This window comes from Microcaecilia unicolor, chromosome 1, assembly GCF_901765095.1.
Source record: "Microcaecilia unicolor chromosome 1, aMicUni1.1, whole genome shotgun sequence".
Classification (NCBI taxonomy): Eukaryota; Metazoa; Chordata; class Amphibia; order Gymnophiona; family Siphonopidae; genus Microcaecilia; species Microcaecilia unicolor.
In genome coordinates this window covers 187,958,775-187,981,361 of record NC_044031.1, presented here as the reverse complement: position 1 = coordinate 187,981,361, position 22,587 = coordinate 187,958,775, and the positions used below count along the sequence as shown (strand labels likewise).

The window sequence follows — 22,587 nt, the reverse complement described above, 5'->3', positions numbered from 1 at the left end:
TCTGCACAAATCCGAGGCATTTGCCGGGCACAAACCGTATTAACAAAAAAAAAGATGGGCGCCCATTATTTTCAAATACAGTCTGTCCCGCCCCTTCACATACCCGTTCACGGACATAGACGCCCATGGAGATGGGCATTCGCATTCGATTATGCCCCTCTATGTAAACCACTTTGAATGTAGTTGCAAAAACCACAGAAAGGCAGTATATCAAGTCCCATTTCCCTTCCCCTTCCCTTTATATCAGACTCAATTTGACCCTAAAGCTTTGGGCCCCCCCCTATGTGAACAGTAGCCAAATGTTTTCCTCCAAATCTCTCTCTCGAAACAATTTGCTATAGCTCTGAGTTGGCTCACTATGCTTAATACACTGGAAGATGCATATTTGCTATTGTGTTTTGGGATATATGATGATCAATAGGCTTTCCTCTCACTGAAAATCTTAAATATGAAAACTTTAAAAGGGGTAGCTCTGTTGGTCTGGTGTAACAAAAGTGACAGAGGCAGGTTGCACCTTATAGGCTACCACATTTATTGAGTCACAAGTTTTGAAAGACCAGAGACCACTTCGCCAGATACCATCTGATGGAGTAGACTCTGGTCCTTGAGAGCTCATGCTTCAATAAATTGGTTAGTCTATAAGTTGCCACCTCCCTCTATAATTTTAATTATGAAAGATGGTGCTTAAAAAGATTTTCGCCTTCCATGCATTGCCCACAGGTCGAATCATGTAGGCATGAAAACCTAGGCTATCATGAACTTTCTGTAGATGAAATTGTGCATGATGATACATAACATGCATACTTTGATCTGATGCAACAGGCATGTGTGTCTGGTAGAGAAACAGTATGAAAACTGTGTCCGCTTTCAGTCAAGTGAGGCTACTTGTGCAGATGCTGTTTTGCCCCATCAATTTGACAGGCATTTCCACTAGTCTACTATGATTAAAAAACAAACAAACACACAAACAATATTCCATGCTTTTACCCTATTTTCTGTAGTAAAGTGAAACCTGGCTTTTCGGACAAATAGGGGCCCTTTTACTAAAGCACAGCACAGGTTAACTGACATTAGCATGTGCTAAATAACATGTGGTCCATAGGTAGAAAATAGGATGCACAGTATTTAGCGCGTGCTAATTCCATTAGCGAGCACTAAAAGGGTCCTATTATAAGGTGAAGTTCTTGTGACAGCAGAATCAATTTACTGAGAAACTGTGAGGGTGTGGGGGATATTGTTGGTGTTGGAAGGTTGACAAAGAATGAGGTGGGTGAGAAAGGGTGGTATGGGAGATAGAATAATCAATTTGCTTTTATTTTATGGTACTCACCTCAAGCTATTTTTGATAAGAAATTTGTATCAATTATTGGAACTAATAAAATAAATGAAATATTCATGCCATTTTGAAATATAACAAATGAGTAGCAGAAGCTGGCTACCTGGTTCATCCAATCTGCCCAGTTATTCTATCTGTACACCAACAATACAGCCCAAGTGCCAGTCCCTTGCTTTTGGCGCCTAACCACCTTCCCCATTCATGATACCTACACTGACTACATAGTTTATTACCTTTAGATTGTAAGCTCTCTTGAGCAGGGACTGTCCTTCCCCTTGTTTAAAATTGTACAGCGCTGCGTAACCCTAGCAGCGCTATAGAAATGCTAAGTAGTAGTAGTAGTAGTCATAGAAGCTTGACTGCAAGAAGGATATCATTTCATATTTAAGTCAGGTTTTGTTTTTCTCATTTGCTGTCTCTCATCCAGGGTAGATAGGAATACAAGATCCCACACAATCCAAAATCCAAAGCTCTACAACAATTTAAAAACAGCTACCAAACCAATGAGGCTGCTACACAGATATCCTGCCTCTGATCCATATGGATTTGGTAGACAGTCTATCATCCAACCTGTCGGCTTCCAAAAAGTTATAGTCTGCTAGTATTAACCTGCCTCCACATGGCTTTCAGTATTGCCAGGTCATGTTTTCTTTCAGTACCAATCAATCCAGTTTTATTAATTCTACCTTTGACAAAATGCCATACACCCAAACCAAGATTGCCTTTTTATTCACTTCCTTGCCATCAGAGAGCCTCTGAACATTTCTCATCGTTTTAAATTGTTCCTGCTCTTACTTCACCACTTCCATTTGGAAACCATTCCACGCATCCTCAATCTTTTTCATGAAGAAATTTTACAGATGTTGCTCCTGAGTCTACTCCTTTAGACTCCTTTAGACTCCTCTGAAAAAGGATTTCTTTTTTCCCTTGATTTATACCTTTCAGGAGTTTGAATATCTAATTCATCTTGCTTCTCATCTCCTCTTATAGAGTTGAGACCAAATTGAAATGTTTGGAGTTTGCAGGAGATAGAGTTTGCATATACTATCCATTATTTGATTTTGCTCCTCATGGAGTCACTTACCCACCTAGATATGCAACTTTCTTCAGTTTCCTCAGGCCTCTGTCCTGAACAGATTTGTTTCAGTTCAACATAGAAACAAGTCCATCTCATAATCTTTCCTGCAAAAGGCAATCTATTTTTGTTTTCTTACTATGAAAATTCAAATGAGCTAGCTACTTGCTCTTTTTACCCTATCTAATTCTGCTGAAACTGAAAAAAGGTACAGGAGAGTTGAAAAAAATTCATGTTGTAGAATCCTTTCTCAACACTTTCAAAGAGACAAGATTGTGATGACTGTAGCATCCACTGCCAGTATTGGTCTGGGAGGACCAGCAGAAGGAAAGTGGTGTTCACCTGCCATTGCTGAGACATGTCTCATGCTCACTTCTCACAATTAACATCCTGCACAAAAGAGGCGCAAATAGGGCAATATTTTCTGTTCTACTTTAACTAAGATGGAATTTGTTGCTGGAGGACGTGTTAAAAGCAGAGTAGCTAGATGTAAAATAGGATTTGGAGAAGTGTCTTGAAGAAAAGTCCACAAACTGTTATTAAGACAGATTTGGAGAAATCTACTGTTTATTCCTGGAGATAAGCATTATGGAAACTATTTTTGGGACACTGCCAGGTACGTGTAACTTGGATTGATCCCTGGTGGAAACAGGATGCTGGGCTTGATGGACCTTTGGTCAGACCTATTAAGGCAATTCTTACATTCTTATGATATGCATTTCGGATGCACTTTAGTTGTTCTAGATGTACATTGATATTGCAGAAAAAGCTGAATCTCCTGTAGCAGATTATTTTTATCTGAGGAAAGATTTTGCAGATCTGACAGAGACGGTACCTGAATAAATTCAGGCTGAGCAGAGTTGCATGGACATACAATATCCCATATTAGCCATCTTCACAGCTTGTCTGTTGGAGTGGAAGTGAAGGCCATTATGAATTATATAGCTATTGACTCATTCCAGAGGGCCATATTCATCAATCATCTGTTTCCAAATGGGTCAGCTCTTTTCTGAAGGCTATGTTTACTTACATGTCTGATTACATTTGGTATTACTGTACTGAGCAGGAGAAGAGAAGTACAAATGGGTTTCTTTGATAGAGCCAATTTTCCCAATGCCATCAGAGCTATGGGGTTTAGTTTCTTCAAGAGGCCAGGATATCAACTGCCAGAATCATATGCATTACTACAATTTAAATATTTAATAGTGTTGTGATCATCACATGCAGGTGATGAATGAGATGGCCAGGTTTCCTGGCTCCTGCAATGATGCCTATATATTGTTCTCTCCATTACTACTGATGTGCTTGAAATTCAATAGGTGGAGTTTTATTCTTTCCTGGCTTGCATCTATAGAAATTACTGGAACTGTGTATTCTTGGTTTGCTTCCTTTCTCTCTGATTGTAGATTTTTGGTACATTTCAGGGTAATTCCACTCTCTACCCACTGAATCAAGGTGTCCCACAGGGTTTTCTCCTTTCATCCCTTCTTTTTAATATTTTCTTGGCTCCTCTTGCTTTCTTTATTCAGACTCAGGCATAAAATGTTATATTTATGTCGATGATGTCCTATTGGTGTCTTCTTATGAAGTGGGTTCTCCTAATTTTTCTGCTCTTCATTGGATCACTGGTTAGCTGCAAATCATTTGGTCCTAAATCCTTTGAAGTCTCTTGCTCTCTGGGTTTCAAGACATTCACCAACCCCTGCTTCAACACCTTCTATTCAGGGCTAACTGCTTAAAGTAGTTGATTCCTCAAGGTAAGTGGGTGTCATTTTAGATTCACATCTTTCCTTCTCCTCCCATATTTCATCTGTGGTGCGGTCCAGTTTTTCTTCAATAAATTCATATCCTCTGTCCTGTTCTGGATAATGAGGCTTGTTTGACACATTTTCCCGATACTTAAACTGCATCACTGGCTTAAACTGCATCACTGAATACAATACAAAATTTTGATCCTTATAAACAAAATACTCTTTATGTTGATTCTGTCTTATTTATCTTCCTTGATTTTCCCATATTATCCAACACGCTTCCTTCGTTCTTCAAAGCAGAGTTAACAATTCTCACTCTGGCTCACACTAGACTACAACCTACATGTCAATCAGCCCTCTTCTCCTTGGGACCGTCTCTCTGGAATGCCTTACCCTTCTGTCTTCGTATTGAGCAATTTTATTCCTGCTTTAAGGTTGCTTTAAAGACTCATTTATTCACTCATGCTTACTAATCTGGCCTTGAGTTGTGATGTTCTGGCCGGCGTACCTATGCAGCTATGTGTGCCCTTTGTTATTCTTATTTTATCTAAATGAATTCTTCTCTTCTTGTATATTTTCTCTCTTTCCGATATTGAGTTGAAGTTCCTTTCTTATGTTTGCTTTTTTTAAAAATATTAAACCACTCTGATTTTATGAAGGGCAGTATATCAAGATTAAATAAATTAAACTAAACTAGTCTTTAATGATTTTAAGGATGTCTTTATAGTTTCTAGTATCTCAAGGCATGCCATTTTATTTTTGTGATTACAGGTGTTAACGATATTACTTATTAGCTTGATTGCTAACACTGGGCCCTTTTACTAAACTGCTGTAAAAAGTGGCTTTAGTGCATCCTTATGTGGGTCCAGGGGCAGTGGGATGCCTTTTTGTTTGGGGGGGGAGCTCAAGCTCTGCCCACAACTCCACCCCAGCTCCACCAACTCCAGCACCTAATATACAATAGTCCCTCTCCCCCATGGTGTCCAGCATCCTTCCCTACCTCTAAACCCCAAACCATTGTGGCCAATATTTCTCTCCTCATTTTCCTCTCACTGTCCCCCTCCCACCCACTGTGATGCCCAGCATTTCTCTTCCCTTCCCCCACCCTCCCCCATGGTGTCAAGCACTTCTCTCCTTCCCCACCACCTCTCAGACTGAGAACCAGGGAAGCCAAGGTTTTACTCAGACTGCTACTCCTTGAGTTCTTCTTGGACAAGTGACTTCACCCTCCATTGCCTCAGGTACAAAACTTACCCCCGTTTATTAAGCCACTCTAGCGGCTGCCGTGCGCTAATGCAGACACATTGGCATTGCAGAGCGGATTTAATTTGTAAGCCCTCCAAGGACAGAAAAATACCTACTGTACCTGAATGTTGCCTTGAACTATTACTGAGAAAGGCATGGTCTAAATCCAAATCCAAAATCCAGTACTAGGCATATTGTGAAGTAATATAAAACACTACAAATGTCACTCAGGATCTAAAGACCAATTCTACCATAAGAACAGTTACTTCCACATCAAGGACCTGCCTAGAAAAAGACAGCACCACAAACACTGCAGTGGGCAATATAGAACATCAGTAAATCCATTAGAAAACAAAGGGGGTCTTTTACTAAAGCTTAGCACGAGTTATTTGCAACAGAGCCCATAGGAATAAAATGGGCCCTGCTGCAGATAACTCGAGCTAAGCTTTAGTAAAAGACCCCCTAAATGAGCAGATTAGTACAGATTGATTTTACGTGGTTTTCTGTTAGCATTGACTGTGCATCTTTCACATACATAGGATACAAACAGACCTCCACCCAGTTCTTATTCGATAAGACCTACTCCACTGGCAACTCCAATGTTTAACCTCCCTCTTCCCTCTTGCCGTCGCTTCGCCCCTGCCATTTACCCTGTGTTATCCCCTGTTCCTTCCCCTGTCACTTTCTGAGTCTGAGCCATCATTGTCTTGTATTTTATGCACTTGATTTATTGTAAGCCACATTGCGCCTGCTCATGTGGGTAAATGTGGAGTAGAAATGTACTAAAATAAATAAATAAGTTTAGAATAAGTAACCACAAATTAAAAACAGAAATATGTAGACAAAAATTAAACTGAATCCCCAAGAAGCCAGAGTGCAACACCAGAGAAAGAGAAAAAGTGATGCATGTCCCCCTGTACTGGGCAAAATATAAAGGTAGCAAATGTAAATTTCAAAAACTGACATATTCCAATCACCTCATTACAAATTAACAAATGCAAATAAAACAAAAAAATGGAAAATATGATCATACCATTTTATTGGACTAAATACATTTTACCAATTAGCTTTCAGAAGCGAAAAGCTTATTCCTCAGGTCAGGACAGTACACTGCCGTTATACTGACTGAGAAAGGAGGTTTTGGTCTCCAATAGTTAGTCAAAAAAGTATAAAATTAGTGTAATAAAAAGATATCACCTTATTTCCATTTTCTATTTATGAGTAGAGAGGTGTGGTAGCCGTGTTAGTCCACTCTTAAGGTTATCAATAGAAAACAAGCAAAATAAAACATGGAAAAGAAAGTAAGATGATACCTTTTTTATTGGACATAATCAAGAAAGCAAATAGAATGTTAGGTATTATTAGTAAAGGAATGGAAAACAAAAATGAGGACATTATAATGCCTTGGTATCGCCCCATGGTGCGACCGCACCTCGAATATTGTGTTCAATTCTGTTCACCGCATCTCAAATAAGATATAGTGGAATTAGAAAAGGTGCAGAGAAGAGCGACGAAAATGATAAAAGGGGATGGGCTTATGAGGAAAGGCTAAAGCGGCTAGGGCTCTTCAGCTTGTAGAAAAGATGGCTGAGGGGAGATATGATAGATGTCTATAAAATAATGGGTGGAGTGGAACGAGTAGACGTGAAGCGTCTGTTTACGCTTTCCAAAAATATTAGGACTAGGGGGCATGCGATTAAGCTACAAAGTAATTAATTTAAAACGAATCGGAGAAAATTTTTCTTCACTCGATGTGTAATTAAACTCTGGAATTCATTGCCACAGAATGTGGTAAAGGCGGTTAGCTTAGAAGAGTTTTAAAAAGTTTGGACGGCTTCCTAAAGGAAAAGTCCATAGACCATCATTAAATTGGACTTGGGGGAAAATCCACTATTTCTGCAATAAGCAGTATAAAATGTTTTGTACTTTTTTGGGATCTTGCCAGGTATTTGTGACCTGGATTGGCCACTGTTGGAAACAGGATGTTGGGCTTGATGGACCTTTTTGGTCTGTCCCAGTATGGCAATACTTATATACTTATGTGTTAATTCCATGCTGCATATGACCAGTAAAAGCATATGTAGAGGCAAAAGAGACACAGAGGAGGCCAAAGGCTGATGCAGTGTTCCAAAAGGCTCACCAACACATTCCAAAAGTTCACCTAAGAACTCTTTGAAAAGTGTGTGGTGGACACAGTATATGTTGTAACATAGCTGACGGTAGGCTGGGGAAGGGAGTTGAGGGAGGAAGAGGGGAAAGATGCCGCTACATAAAGAGTGTAGCCTAAGGCCCCTGCCTCAGTTGGCATAATGGAAGGGCCACCACTGCGCCTTTAGACATGGAAACAACTTTTAAAAAGTATCCCTAGAACCATAAGTTAGATGGTCACTCAAGTCTCACAAATAGCAGGTATAACCTAGAATCATTGAACATAGAGGAATGAAGTTTTACAAGTATATTCGGCAGTGACACCGAAAAAGATGCCGCTGCTATATATAGGTGTAATTTGAAACAGCTAAGTCAGACAGCTGAATGTTGATATTTATTGCATATTATTTTACATTTAAATGTTATTTTGAGTATAATGGTACCTTAGAGAGAAGCAGAGCCCATTTAACAATGTTGAATAATCAGTGTTGGCTTAATTACAAATATATATGCTTAGTAGATTTATGGTGCTAAGGTTTTCATTACTTAATTTAAAAAGGAAGGGAAAATAAGTGCTTTAAGCATTGTTCATTATTTTGATGTAGTTTATTAACTGTGGTTTTTATTACCTTGGTTATGATAATTTCAATAATTTAATTGGGAGGACTTTTATGAATGCAATGTCTATGCAGTTTTATTAATAAATGATATGTTTGTTATTCATACTATGATGCAAGGTAGGTATTTTTTATTTCTTTTAGGGGCCCTTTTACTAAGCTGCGTAACCATCTACGCATGCCCAAACATACACCAAAATGGAGTTACCACCCGGTTACCGCATGGCTCTTGCAGTAATTTCATTTTTGGCACGTGTCCGATACTTATTTTGGGGTGCGCATATTGGATGCATGCCAAGTGGAATTTGACATGCGTAGGTCATTACCGTCTGGTTACTGCATGAGACTTTACTGCTAGGTCAATGGCTGGCAGTAAGGTCTCAGACATAAAATGGACGCGCACCAATTTTGATTTTGCTGCACATCCATTTTTGGCAAAAATTTTTAAAAAACATTTTTTTACAGGCACACTGAAAAATAAATCTGCTCGTGCCCAAAACCCGTGCCTACACTACCGCAGCCCATTTTTCAGCGCGCCTTTGTAAAAGGACCCCTTAATTTTTATTTCTTTTTTGGCCTGTTTTGCATCATACAATATCACCCGTTGTTGAAGCTCAGTCTGCCTGTCTGTTAGTCTGTCCATCTGTATGCACATCTTTGTTTGCACATGTAACAAAGTTATGTGTAAGGTGATATGATGCAGTAGTGTCAGTGGAGGTTTCCATCCCTGCCAGCTGAACATTAGTGGAAAACTGCAGTTCAACATATTTGTACCTCACCTGCAGAAGAGCTGGAAGAACCAGAGGTGAAAGCAGTTCAGCAATCAGAGAGCTGGACCCTGCCTACTGGACCAGAGGATATAGGGGGATGGGGTTATAGGGAAGTAGAGGGTGAATGAAAACCTCCAACCACTCAAATTATCTCCATTGTTCTCAAATCACATACCTTTCCCCTCCCCTTCACTTACTCTTCTCAGAAGTGCTCATTTAGCTTAACCCCCACATTCCCTCAACCAACTGTCACTCAAACTCCATATCTATTCACTCACTCAGGCCTCCTCCTGCCACCATTCACTCACTCAGCACCCCTGACACTTATACCCCAATCTGCTTACTTACTCAGCCTACCACTCTAAAGCCTGCATTGACTAACGCAGCCAATTCACCCACCACTCCTAATGACTTTATCTACTCAGAAACCCCATCCACTTACAAGGTACCTTGACACTTATAACCCTATGCACTCACTCAGGCTGTCTGCTATTAATAACATCCATATCCACCTATCTAATAAGCCCATACTATCCCATTCTAAACCTCCATTAACTCATCCCCCTGCCAATCAACCTATCATACACCCATTCCCTCAGCCCTCTCATTCAATCAGCCCTACCATCCAATAATTACCCCTCATTTAGGCCCCCCACCCCACTACCTCTCAAAACCTTCCATCCATTTAATGATTTGTTTAGTCCCCTGCCCAGTTTTAACTGCTCTATCTACTTTCTGACTCACACACCCCAAGCACACACTTCATCAGTGAATCATGCCTTTGTGCGGCATTTAGAGCACGTACTTTACAACTTGTGTTTTAAAGGTGTTTTTGAATTTTACTATCAGGCTTATTTTCGAAAGTGATCGCCGGGCATCTTCTGACATAAATCGGGAGATGGCCGGCGATCTCTCAAAAGCGGCGAAATCGGTATAATCGAAAGCTGCTTTTTTGACACCATCGCCGCTTTCCCGTCGCCAAGCCAGCGAAAGTTCAAGAGGGCGTGTTGGCGGTGTAGCAAATGCGTGACATGGGTGGGCATGGGCGTGGCTACTAGATGGCCGGCTTTCGTGGGTAATGGGAAAAAAAAGCGGCGTTAATCAGTATTTCGCCAGGTTTACTTGGTCCTTTTATTTTCACAACCAAGCCTCAAAAAGGTGCCCCAACTCACCAGATGACCACCGGAGGAAATGGGGGATGACCTCCCCATACTCCCCCAGTGGTCACCAACCCCCTCCCACACTAAAAAAATAAAAATAAAAACCTTTTTTGCCAGCCTCAAATGTCATACCCAGCTCCCTGACAGCAGTATGCAAGTCCCTGGAGCAGTTTTTAATGGGTGCAGTGCACTTCAGGCAGGCAGACCCAGGTCCATCCCACCCCCCACCCCCCACCTGTTACACTTGTGGTGCTAAGTGTTGAGCCCTCCAAACCCACTGTACCCACTTGTAGGTGCCCCCTTCACCCATAAGGGCTATGGTAATGGTGTAGAGTTGTGGTGAGTGGGTTTGGGGGGGATTTGGGGGGCTCAGCACCCAAGGTAAGGGAGCTATGCACCTGGGAGTTATTTGTATATTTTTGTTTAATTTTTAGAAGTGCCCCCTAGGGTGCCCGGTTGGTGTCCTGGCATGTCAGTGGGACCAGTGCACTACTAATGCTGGCTCCTCCCACGAGCAAATGCCTTGGATTTAGCCGGGGTTGAGATGGCCGCTTTTAGTTTCCATTATCGCTGAAAAACAAAACCGGCCATCTCAAACCCGGCGAACTCTGGCATTTGGCCAGGCCAAACTGTATTATCGAAAGAAAACATGGCCGGCCATCTTTTTTGATAATACGGTTCGGCCAGCTGTTTGCGGTGCCGCCAAAATAGATCGCCGGCAATCTATTTCGCCGGCGCCGTTCAATTATTCCCCTCCACGGCTCCTACAAAGACCAAGAATTTGGAAGTTTTGAATGCTGCAGGTTCGAAAGAAGTTTTGCAGATTCAAGATAGGTTTTGTGAAAGGTGGAACATTTAGTGTCGCTAATAGCATCTGAACACAGCCCCAGAGGCTTAGGTTCATATTTTAGGAGAGGAAATTGGTAGAAGCCATTGATTCAGCTGGTCATTGTCGTTTTACTTCTAGGTAAGAGAAAGCTTCTCTGGATTTAATGGTGGCAAAGAAGTGGCCTCTTAAGACATGTTAACACGAATCAAGATATTGTAGTTCAAGCTAGGCTAATGGTTAGAGCAGTGGGCTGAAAACCATGGAAGCCAGGTTCAAATCTCACTGCCACTCCTTGTGATCTTGGGCAAGTCACTTAACACTCCATTGCTGCAGGTAAACTTGGGGCCCTGTTTACTAAGCTGCACTGTAGGCGCGCTAACTTTTTAGTGCTTGCTAAAAATTAGCGCGCACTAATGATAGAGACACCCATTATATTCCTATGGGTGTCTCTAACGTTAGTGCGCACTAATTTTTAGCGCACATTAACAAGTTTGTGCGCCGACAGCACGGTTTAGTAAACAGGGTCCTTAGATAGATTGTAAGCTTTTCTGAGCAGGGACCGTCCTTAGTTATTAATTTGTACAGCGCTGCGTAACCCTAGTAGCGCTCTAGAAATGTTAAGTAGTAGTAGTAGTGTAAGCATTCTGGAGACAGAAAAATACCTATTGTACTTAAATATAACTTGCCTTGAACTGCAACTGAAAAAGGTGTGAGTTAAACACACAATCCTTTCTCTTCTCTTCTAACCCAGACGTGGCAATGGTGAACAGCCAAGTCAGTCAGCAAGAAGGAAACACTCACAGATGGGTTTCACAACTGAATATTTCTGACAGTCTTAGGAAAGTTTGGCTACAGTTGACAATATTTAGAGGTGGATGGCCAATGCCAAATAGATGTAAATATAAGCAAAAGTAGCCCCAAAGTTTAATAGGAAAAAATCTTATGTGTCTAGTGAGACTTTGGATAAAGAAAGTGTAGGGCCTACATTGCAAAGGCAGAAAGTTACACTTGCTCAAGGTGCAAAGGTACTGGGTGCCATAGGTGAACCTTCAGCTTTACGCCCTCCCCAATTAAATTTCAGACTCTTAATCTGCTCCCACACCTGAAGACAAATAATGGGGGGCAAATTCCAAAGTCTAATGGTTCTTGGTATTTGTGTGGCTGTAAGGATCAATTGGTTTGCTTTGACTGAAGCTGCTCTTTACTGCCCCGTAGCAGTTTCCTCCCTAGGTAACCACCTACTGCCCGATATTTAAAGCCATTTAACTGGCCAAGAGCCAATGACACTTAACTGACTATCTGCAAATATTCAACGAGAGATAGCCGGTTATCTCCCACTAAATAGTGCTGGTTAGCGCTTAGTGGATAACCAGTTATATTGCATGATATAACCAGCTGTCCACCAATATTCAGCATATCGTCAGATAAGTTTGGCGGTCAAAGTACACCACGAAAATAGAAGGCCTATCTTTGGCCAGTTTCAACTTAACCAGACAACACTGAATATCGGCTTGGCCGGTTAAGTTGAAACCAGCCAAAAAACAAAACAAAACACTGAGATATTCAATGCCGGTCACCAGAAACAGCCCAGAATTGAATATCCGGGCTCAGTGCCGACCGTGGGAGTCAGCCCCGCTATCTTCCATGGTCTGAATATCAGGACTCTAGTCTTCCCTAATGGTTTAGCCAGCCCTGTGCCCAATGAGGGCATGTGTAAATATCTGCGTGTAAATTATCAAACATATAAATGGCAAGAGGCGTACTCACTCGCAAATGCACAGTAGAGACCCTCTCTGTCCCGCCCCCGCGTCAATACGTGATGATGGGGATGTGACAGAGAGGGAACCTGTGCACCTGCGAGTGAGGGAACCGCCGTCGCCACCGCTCCCCCCCCAGGGTTGCCGCTACCGCTCCCCCCACCCACCTGGAGTCGCCGCCGCCACCCACCCTCCACCCGGCCCGGGTACCTGGCTTCACTATTCAAACTGCCGGAAGCAGCACACAGCTCATCTGAGCTGCCGTTGGCCTTCCTTACCTGCCTGTGTCCCGCCCTCGCCGACGTTACGTCACACGAGGGCGGAACACACGCAGAGAAGAAGGAAGGCCGACGGCAGCTCAGATGAGCTGTGTGCTGCGTTCCGGCGGTTTGAATAGTGAAGCCAGGTACCCGGCCCAGGTGGAGGGGTGGCGGAGGGGACTCCGGGGGGGGGGGGCGGCGGTGACCCCGGGGGAGGGGCGGTGCCGACCTATCCGGGGGGGGGAGCTTTCAAACCAACCCCCTTCCTTTACTAGCCCGTTTTTACTGGCTCAACGGCTAGTTCAAATATGAATGTAAATTTGCCTCTTTTATAATCTACACATCTACTTGTGAGCTATACCCAAACTCTACCCTTGTAAGTGGTTAACAGCAAAGTATGTGCTGTCATGGTAACGTGTACTTTTATATCAGTCAGAACTTTATAACAGGCCATTTACATGCATATGTTGCCACATACATGCAAAAATGACTTCCTTAGATTTTATAACTGGTCACTTAGGTTGAAAGGACAAGAAGATGCCTATTTGTAACCTATTTTACAAACATATGTGAGGCACCCAAGTGACTTTATAAATTGGCCCCAGAAAGCGGTAAATATTGCAGCTAAAATGAAGATGCTGACATTTTTGCTTGCTTGGGGAGCAAGTATAAAAGTCTATGAATAAGTTGCAACTCTGCCTTCTGTGATTTGCACAGCAGGTCAGGAACTAGGAGCGAAGGGGGTGGTGGTGGTAAGGATTAGCCCTAAGGAAACCTCAGTGAGCTCCCAAGACCCAGAAGATGAGGCTTGGAAATGTGCAGAAAACTTTACTTTACTTTGAGCTAACACAGCCCCTGGCTTGGGAAGGCCATACAGACAAACTAAGCCAGATCATTGCACAAATGGAGAAGCAAAGCAGAACTCGAGGGGTGCACAGGTGAAACAGATGATGTTTGAACTGTGCAGTGCTTCATAAATAGAAAATCCTGCACTTTAAACTGACCAGTCTGGAATTGTGCAGCCTGGCTCCTTTGCGGAGGAGGAAGTAGTTGCCTACAATGAGACACACTGTTACTACCAGAACTGCAGCCCAGGCTAGGTCAGACAAGCTTACAGATGCAGCAGTACAGGGAACAATACAGGGATGCAGCAGTACAGGGAACAAGGCCAAGATGTGCTCATTGAGGGCCAACACCGGGAAAGGCTGAGGCGTCAGTTCAGAGATAGTCTGCAGAACTGCTGGGGTTGAGATGGGAGGTTGGTCCTGGCTGCAGGAAGACTGACACACGGCACCTCTTCTATGGCGAGGGAGAGGTCCTTCCAGCACCAATGCTTCTCAGGTGCCAACTCCTTCGGCTCCCCGGAGCTCCTGGTACCGTGTGTCGAGAGGGATTGATGCCAATGCTTCTTGGCGTTTGCCTGAAGCTGGTCATCGAAGCTGCTTGGTGCTGATGAGGATGATATTGAATCTTCCCATCGCCTCGGGATTGGGTACAACGCAGGTCGGTCTCAGGGGCTCTGCACAGCAGTCGGCACCAAGGCACTCGATGCACAACTGCTCCCAGTGTCTATAGTTCTAGTAGCCATACGTAACGATGCCCCCGATGCTGATGCAACACCCGAAGCCAATATCAATGCCAAGGAATCAGACCAGACTCCAAAAATCATCTCTCACTGAGCATCTTTGGCCAACTGGGTCCTTTTCTTCATGGAAACACACAGGACACAGTTGTAAGGACTATGATCAGGCCCCAAATACTGAAGACACCAAGAATGGGTGTCTTTACCAGGGATGGCCCTATTGCTCCAGCAGCAGCGCTTAAAGCCACTGGGAACCTTCGTGAACATGGAAGGAAAAACTTCAGTGGCCAAATCAAATGACTGGATGATACCAAAAAAAGAGGCAAAGCAGCAGAGAAAAAAACAAAAAACAAAGAGAGAATCCGACTGAGGTCAAGGGCTAAATGCAGTCTAAAGACGCAGAAATGGAAAGAGAACTTAAGTGGGAAAAAATAACTAAAAAAATACTGGAAGGGAAAGGGAAGAATCCGAACATGGGCAACAAGAAAAAGCACAGCGAAACAAATCACCATAAAGCACGCCACAGCTTCTTCTGAACTGGAACTGTGAGGAGCAGAGAAAAATGGCGTCTACTCCCCACCACGGTAAAAAAGAACTGCAAGTACCACGCTCTCATAGCAGGCAGGAAGACAGTCGCACATACGCACTGAAGTGTGACTCATGCTCCACAAAACTCTTTTTAGCTTAATATAAGCTCCAGACTGGGCAATGCAGGTTGTTTACCTACATGTGAGAATCATAGGTCTGCTTGTCCTTGGAGAATACTAGCATAAGTCTACATTTACGCACCTAACATTAGGTGCAAGCACTTACTCTAGCTCAAAGACTGGTTTAAGTGGTTGCACCTAAATTTAGGCAATTAGGCGCTGCCCCTCACCTGGTTCAGGAAGCTGCTAGAGTCCTGCAGCATGTTGTGCCTAAGAGTCTTGTGAGTGTTTACTTCCTGGCTCCTGCACTTCCCTTTTATTGCACTAGATGAGGCGCTGACAGATGACCTCACTTCCTGGCTAGGGATACAAAAGGAAGTTCTCTACACTCCTCCAGTGTTTCTGCAACAGGCTTCTATAGTTGTGCCTCTCCAGGGTTTGTTCCTGCTTCCAGCCCTGTTTGTTCCAGCCCTGCTTGTTCCTGTCTCCAGCCTTGCTGTTCCAGCTACTCCCTGGCCTCGACTCCGCTGAGCCAGTCCCCAAGGTCTCTTTTAAGAGCCAACCCCCAAGGGCTCTTTTAAGAGCCATCCCAATGGCTCTCTTAAGAGCCAACCTCTAGACAAGCCCTTTTGTTTTCCAGCCAGTCTGCTAGGCACTGCCTAGTCCTATGCTTCTGCCTGTCCAAGTCAGGTCAAGCTGTCTCCAGGTCCTGGACTCTGGCAGGCAGTCTCATCAGCAACCATCGACTAGGGTCTGTGTGGTGCTTATGCCGTACAGGTAGAACCAACCTCATCACGGTCCAAGGACTCACCTTCCTCAACTGTGACAGGTGTTTAAATGGAATCGTTTTTTTTTTTCCACTCTTTCAAAAAGTACAAAGACCAGGGGACACTCCATGAAATTACATGAAAATACTTTTTAAACAAACAGGAGGAAATATTTTTTCACTCAAAGAATAGTTAAGCTCTGGAACTCATCACTGGAGGATGTGGTAACAGCGATTAGGATATCTAGGTTTAGAAAAAGGTTTGCACAAGTTCCTGGAGGAAAAGTCCATAGTCTGCTATTGAGATGGACTTGTGGAAGCCACTGTTTGCCCTGAGATTGGTAGCATGGAATGTTGCTACTATTTGGGATTCTGCCAGGTATTTGTGACCTGGTTTGGCTACTGTTGTAAAATGGATACAATCCAGTGCCAGCTCCTCCTCCATGTCTGATAACCAATGGTTCAACCTTATTTTATTTATTTTATTTATTTATGACATTTATATCCCGCATTATCCAGAGTGTGTAACTTATAGAATAGAAGCTCATTGGTGCCAGTTAAGGCCAATTATAGCCAAGAATTGGCCGTTAATTGGAGTTATTCTATGCATTGCATGCACAACTTTGCAAGCTAAGTATAACGTTGGTGCCCAACTTTATGGAATTAGGGGGGAAAAGTAAAAGATCCTTCAGCAGTTTTAACCTGAAAATTTAATATCCTGACCAGTATGTATGGAAATGAACTTTGCAAGACTTTTGCTGCTTAATTACGGAGGAAGTAAGGTACCCTGGCATTTTTAGTGCATGCTAAGCTTTAGTGCATGCTAAACGTTAGAGATGCCCATCCAGCTTATAATTGAAAAAGAAAAACGCCTATATTGCGACCCAAATCGGGAGATAGACGTTTATCTCACAAAAACGAATAAAGCGGTATAATCGAAAGCCGAATTTGGACGTTTTCAACTGCACTCCGTCGCGGATGTGGACAAAGTTGATGGGGCGTGTCAAAGGCGTGGTGAAGGCGGAACTGGGGCGTGATTATCGGCCAATCAGAGATAGGCGCCTTTCGCCGATAATGGAAAAAAATATGCATTTTTAGCGAGAATTTAGGGCACTTTTCCTGGACCCTGTTTTTCCACGAATAGGGCCCCAAAAAGTGCCCTAAACGACCAGATGACCACTGGAGGGAGTCGGGGATGACCTCCCCTGACTCCCCCAGTGGTCACAAACCCCCTCCCACCACAAAAATATGCCGTTTCACAGCTTTTTATGTTCACCCTCAAATGTCATACCCACCTCCCTGGCAGCAGTATGCAGGTCACTGGAGCAGTTATTAGGGGGTGCAGTGGACGTCAGGCAGGTAGACCCAGGCCCATCCCCCCCCCCACCTGTTACACTTATGCTGGTAAATGGGAGCCCTCCACACCGCCCCCCAAACCCACTGTACCCACATGTAGGTGCCCCCCTTCACCCCTTAGGGCTATAGTAATGGTGTAGACTTGTGGGTGGTGGGTTTTGAGGGGGATTTGGGGGGCTCAACACACAAGGGAAGGGTGCTATGCACCTGGGAGCTCTTTTACCTTTTTTTTTTTTTTGTAAAAGTGCCCCCTAGGGTGCCCGGTTGGTGTCCTGGCATGTGAGGGGGACCAGTGCACTATGACTCCTGGCCCCTCCCATGAACAAATGCCTTGGATTTATTCGTTTTTGAGCTGGGTGCTTTCATTTTCCATTATCGCTGAAAAACAAAAACGCCCAGCTCACAAATTGTCGAATAAAACATGGACGTCTATTTTTTCCGAAAATACGGTTCGGTCTGCCCCTTCACGGACCCGTTCTTGGAGATAAACGCCCATGGAGATAGACGTTTTCGTTCGATTATGCCCCTCCATATATTCCTATGGGTGTCTCTAGCATTTAGTGATTTAGCGTGTGCTAAAAATGTTAGCGCGCCTTAGTAAAAGGACCCCTGATTGATCTTGAATTCCAATTTTATGATACAAACATCCACTGCACCTCTGTACCTTGGAAAAGAAAATATCCAGTTCTGCCTTTTGGATTGCCTGCTGTAGACGTTGCTATATGGCCTACTCATAGTTCTTTCTGCTTGCGTGTTTTTTTTTTTTTTTTGTCACTGTGACTTTAAGTAAAATAGATTTGATCACACTTTAGCTTACACACAGTAACACTTAAAAGTACTGTTATAAATCTACAGGGTAAACTTATCCACACAACTCTAGAGATATACTATGTTATTTCTCAGTAATGCTTCATGGAGCCACTGCTACAATGGATTTTGCTGCTTTATTAACTGCTTCTGTTTCACTGTTTATATTTATGAATTTGTGACCTTGCAGTAAACAAACACTTTTCAATTGCCACTCTTCATAACAGAAAATAACATACTCAGCACGTTTTGGCCAAAAAAAGGAATCTGGAAAATGTATAATACCTTCTGCACTATTGTGGTGGCCAGCTCTTCAATCAGCTCTTCCTTATGCTCTCGTAAATAGCATGCCTCATGTTGTTTGTCCTGAAGAAAGAAGAATATTCATAAAAACTACAGACATGTAAGACTAATCTATGCCACCAGCTTTGTACAATATATAAACAGAGAGGGTGATGATATTCAAAGTGATTTAAGTGGGCTGCCTGATAAAACTGTACTATGTGAGTTGGCCGCTGAATTGAATATGGGCACTGACCGACCAGTTTGTAAGTAGGCCAAAGAAAGGCATTTCAGAAATGGGGTTGGGGAGGAGCTGGCATAAATAACAGTCCTATCTTTGGTTGTTTAACTATGCTGGTGCACCAGACAGGAGCAAGTGGACGTTGCTCCTGCCAGTTTCCCTACTAGACCATCAGGAATCAGGCAGGTAAGCCCGCCATGATCCTGGAGGAGTCTTGATGTTCTTGGGAGGGGGGCAGAGGAATCAGAAAGGGGAAGGTCTGCAATGTTCCAGGGGATTGGAATCAGGGTAAGGGGGGTTTGAGAGTGGACAGAAATAGTTATGCGAGTCCCAGAAAATATTAAACCAGGACCCACATAGGTGTCTTATGCAGGTCCAGGCTCAATATGGGCCAGGACCTGCATAAGCTCTGGCGGCTAGCACATAACAAATTAACCCTGGATATTCAATGCCAGTGACTGGACATCGCCCAGTATTAAATATCTGGGGCTAATTCTGCTTGAAGCAGTCAGCATTTTTTTTAAACGCTGACCGCCGCAGGACGAATATCAACTAAAGAATTCTTAGTTGGCATCCATAACATCTTTCCAACTACTGGTCTCCTAAGGAATCTCCCCTCTCACCTATCCTGTTCAAACTCTTTATGTCATCTCTTGCCTCAATACACCTGGGTCTTAATGAACTACTATTAGCCTACACAGATGACATCCTGCTTCTCTTACCAGTGACAGCATCAAACAAACTCATGAATGGCATGACTGCTGTTAGCACCTGGGCTCTGACCAAAAAACTGAAATTGTGCAAAAACACAAGTTCCTGTGGTTCCAAAATCAGGGAGTTGAGGTCCCATCATCAATATCTTTGTCCAATGGTCAAAGCTTTACAGTCAAGTCTGAAACCAGAGTACTAAGGGTCTTGCTTGATTCTTCACTCACCTTCTCTTCCCATATTAACCAGCTATGGAAGAAAACACTATTCAAAATGAGTCAGCTATGTCTAGACAGAACATTCTTCGACCAAAATATCTTTGCACTACTAGTCCAAATGTTAGTCTTACCTCACTTGGATTACTGTAACTTTCTATTTCTTGGTATTAAGTGTCAATATCAGAAACAGCTGCAAATCATACAGAATACAGCTGCTAGACTAATATACAGAATGAACAGATATACTAGTGTTTCAACTCATCTTAACAAACTGCACTGGCTTTCCATAGCAGAAAGACTCAGGTTCAAAACTGCTTGTTTAGTTTTTCAAATCTTACAGGGTTTGACCTCTGAACTGCTGACTTAGACCACTTCATTACATTTGGTCCAGTCTAACAGACTGAAAAAACAACTGATGCTAGCATCACCATATCAACAGACAATTCGAAATCAGAAGATTTTCAGCTCTCTATTCCCTGTACTTGGAGTTAAAATATGGGACTCTCTAGCTATTGCCATCAGAACAGAAAACAGCTACCCTAGCTCCAGGAAGAGGCTAAAAACCTTTCTCTTCCCAAAGACTGCTTCATAACAATCCATTGATTTCTACCTTCTAGTATCATCCATTATCTTTCCTATAAAGGTTTTGGTCTCATGAATTACACCAATGGTCTTTAATTGTTCTCATACCTCACACTAACATTATCGGCCTTTGACTCACCTAGAATGTAAATGGTACTGAACCCTGGCAAGAGGATATTAGTGGTATACAAGAATTGATTCGATATAATATCTGATTAGTTTATTAGTAATCCCCTTATTTAATATTTAAATATCAAGATATCATTCTGTTAGAATCACCTCTTCTCCTATCAAAATTCAACTTAATCATAAAATTGTTTTTTGTAATTCTGTATACCGGTCATTGTTGTGCCAAGTGCACTTGAATAGCAGTTATTTAAAAATTATTTAACTGCTAAGTTCAGCAGGAAAGCACTACAAGTATCTAATGCCAAATATACATTAGTATCAGCAAAATCTTTTAGGTAACAAAGGGAATCCTGGTTTTTTTTTCCCTTTCATATTCTTCATTTTCTCTCTTTCTTTATGTTTTTTACTTTTGGGGGAAGAAGGGGGTTCTTATTTTTGTTCACTTTTTGGTACCTTTTGTATTTCTTTGGGATGATTTTTGCTATTTTTTGTTTTTTTGTGTGTGCTTTCATTCATCCCATCAGTTACTCCCCTCCCCATCCCCCCAGCTATCCTCTCTCAAAATTCTGCTTCTCCACTGGTGCCTACTTGGAAGAAATATAGGGAAAATACAAGGGGAAAAAATGAAGGACAATAGAACCCCTTTCTCTCCACCTTTAAGGGGGGGTGGAGTTATCAATGTGGGCTACTGTTAAGACATTTTATTTTACTACTAACCTCAGTAATTAATAACTAGATCTCACTGCATGAAGTGGGACCTGTGCTAAAATAGCACAAGTTAGTGGTAAAAAAACATATATACTCAAATATAAACCAAGATTTTGGGGGCCAAATCAATGGCCCAAAAATGGGGATCTCAGTTTATAATCGAGTCCCCATCCAATGATTGGTGCTTTTGTCCTCCCCACTCCACCTGATAACTAGCACTACTGTTCCCTTAGTATCCACCATAACCTCCCTTCCTTGAGGAGTCCTTCTGCAGCTGGTTTTGCCCCAGCCTCCCAACTGGAAACTCCCACTTGTTCATCCATCCATTGTAAAGAAGACACCCCCCCCCCTTCCGGAACCACCATAGGTGCCTCCCCTGGCCTACCTCACAGCCCTGCAGATCCAGTGGTGAGCAGGGGCGGCAGCCATTTTCAGTACAGAGATTGCATGGGCAGGAGCATAGGAGGATCGCTCCTGCCCCAGCTCACTGCTGGACCACCAAGGCTGGAAGGTAGGCCCAGGGAGGGGCCCTATTGTGGGTCTGGGAAGGGGGGCTTCCTCTTTACAATGGAGGGATTGAGCGAGTGGGAGTTTCCAATTGGGGGGCTGGGAACAGAGCCGGCTGCGACAGAACACACCAGGAAAGGGAGGGAACGGCAGGAATGCCGGATGCCCTGGGGAAGGGAGGGAAGGATGGAGAGAGAGAGGATTACTTGAATATAAACCATCAGTTAATATTCAAGTTGACATTTGTTATCTCAATTTATATTCGGATGGGCTTATATTCGAAGAAATGCAAAGTGATGCATTTAGGGAGTAGAAATCCAAGGGAGACGTATGTGTTAGGCGGGGAGAGGGATCTTGGGGTGATAGTATCTGAGGATCTGAAGGTGACGAAACAGTGTGACAAAGCGGTGGCCGTAGCTAGAAGATTGCTAGGCTGTATAGAGAGAGGTGTGACCAGCAGAAGAAAAGAGGTTTTAATACCCCTGTATAAGACGTTGGTGAGGCCCCATCTGGAGTATTGTGTTCAGTTTTGGAGGCCGTATCTTGCAAAGGATGTTTAAAAAATGGAAGCGGTGCAAAGAAAAGCTAAGAGAATGGTATGGGATTTGCGTTACAAGACGTATGAGGAGAGACTTGTTGACCTGAACATGTATACCCTGGAGGAAAGCAGAAACAGGGGTGATATGATACAGACGTTCAAATATTTGAAAGGTATTAATCCGCAAACGAACCTTTTCCGGAGAGGGGAAGGTGGTAGAACTAGAGGACATGAAATGAGATTGAAGGGGGGCAGACTCAAGAAAAATGTCAGGAAGTATTTCTTCACGGAGAGAGTGATGGATGCTTTGAAAGCCCTCCCGCGGGAGGTGGTGGAAATGAAAACGGTAATGGAATTCAAACATGCGTGGGATAAACATAAAGGAATCCTGTTCAGAAGGAATAGATCCTCAGGATCTTAGCTGAGATTGGGTGGCAGAGCCGGTGGTGGGAGACGGGGCTGGTGGTTGGGAGGCGGGGATAGTGCTGGGCAGACTTATACGGTCTGTGCCAGAGCCAATGGTGGGAGGCGGGACTGGTGGTTGGGAGGCAGGGATAGTGCTGGGCAG

General features: G+C 43.2%; 1 protein-coding gene across 1 annotated transcript in view; it reads right to left on the bottom strand.

Annotated features, from left to right (window-relative positions):
• The window catches only part of MYRIP (myosin VIIA and Rab interacting protein), a 492,137-nt gene that overhangs the window by 110,892 nt on the left and 358,658 nt on the right, over positions 1–22,587 (bottom strand). Inside the window, exon 7 of the mRNA XM_030203295.1 lies at positions 18,392–18,472. Coding sequence (XP_030059155.1) covers positions 18,392–18,472 — 81 coding nt within the window. The remainder of the gene's footprint in view (positions 1–18,391; positions 18,473–22,587) is intronic.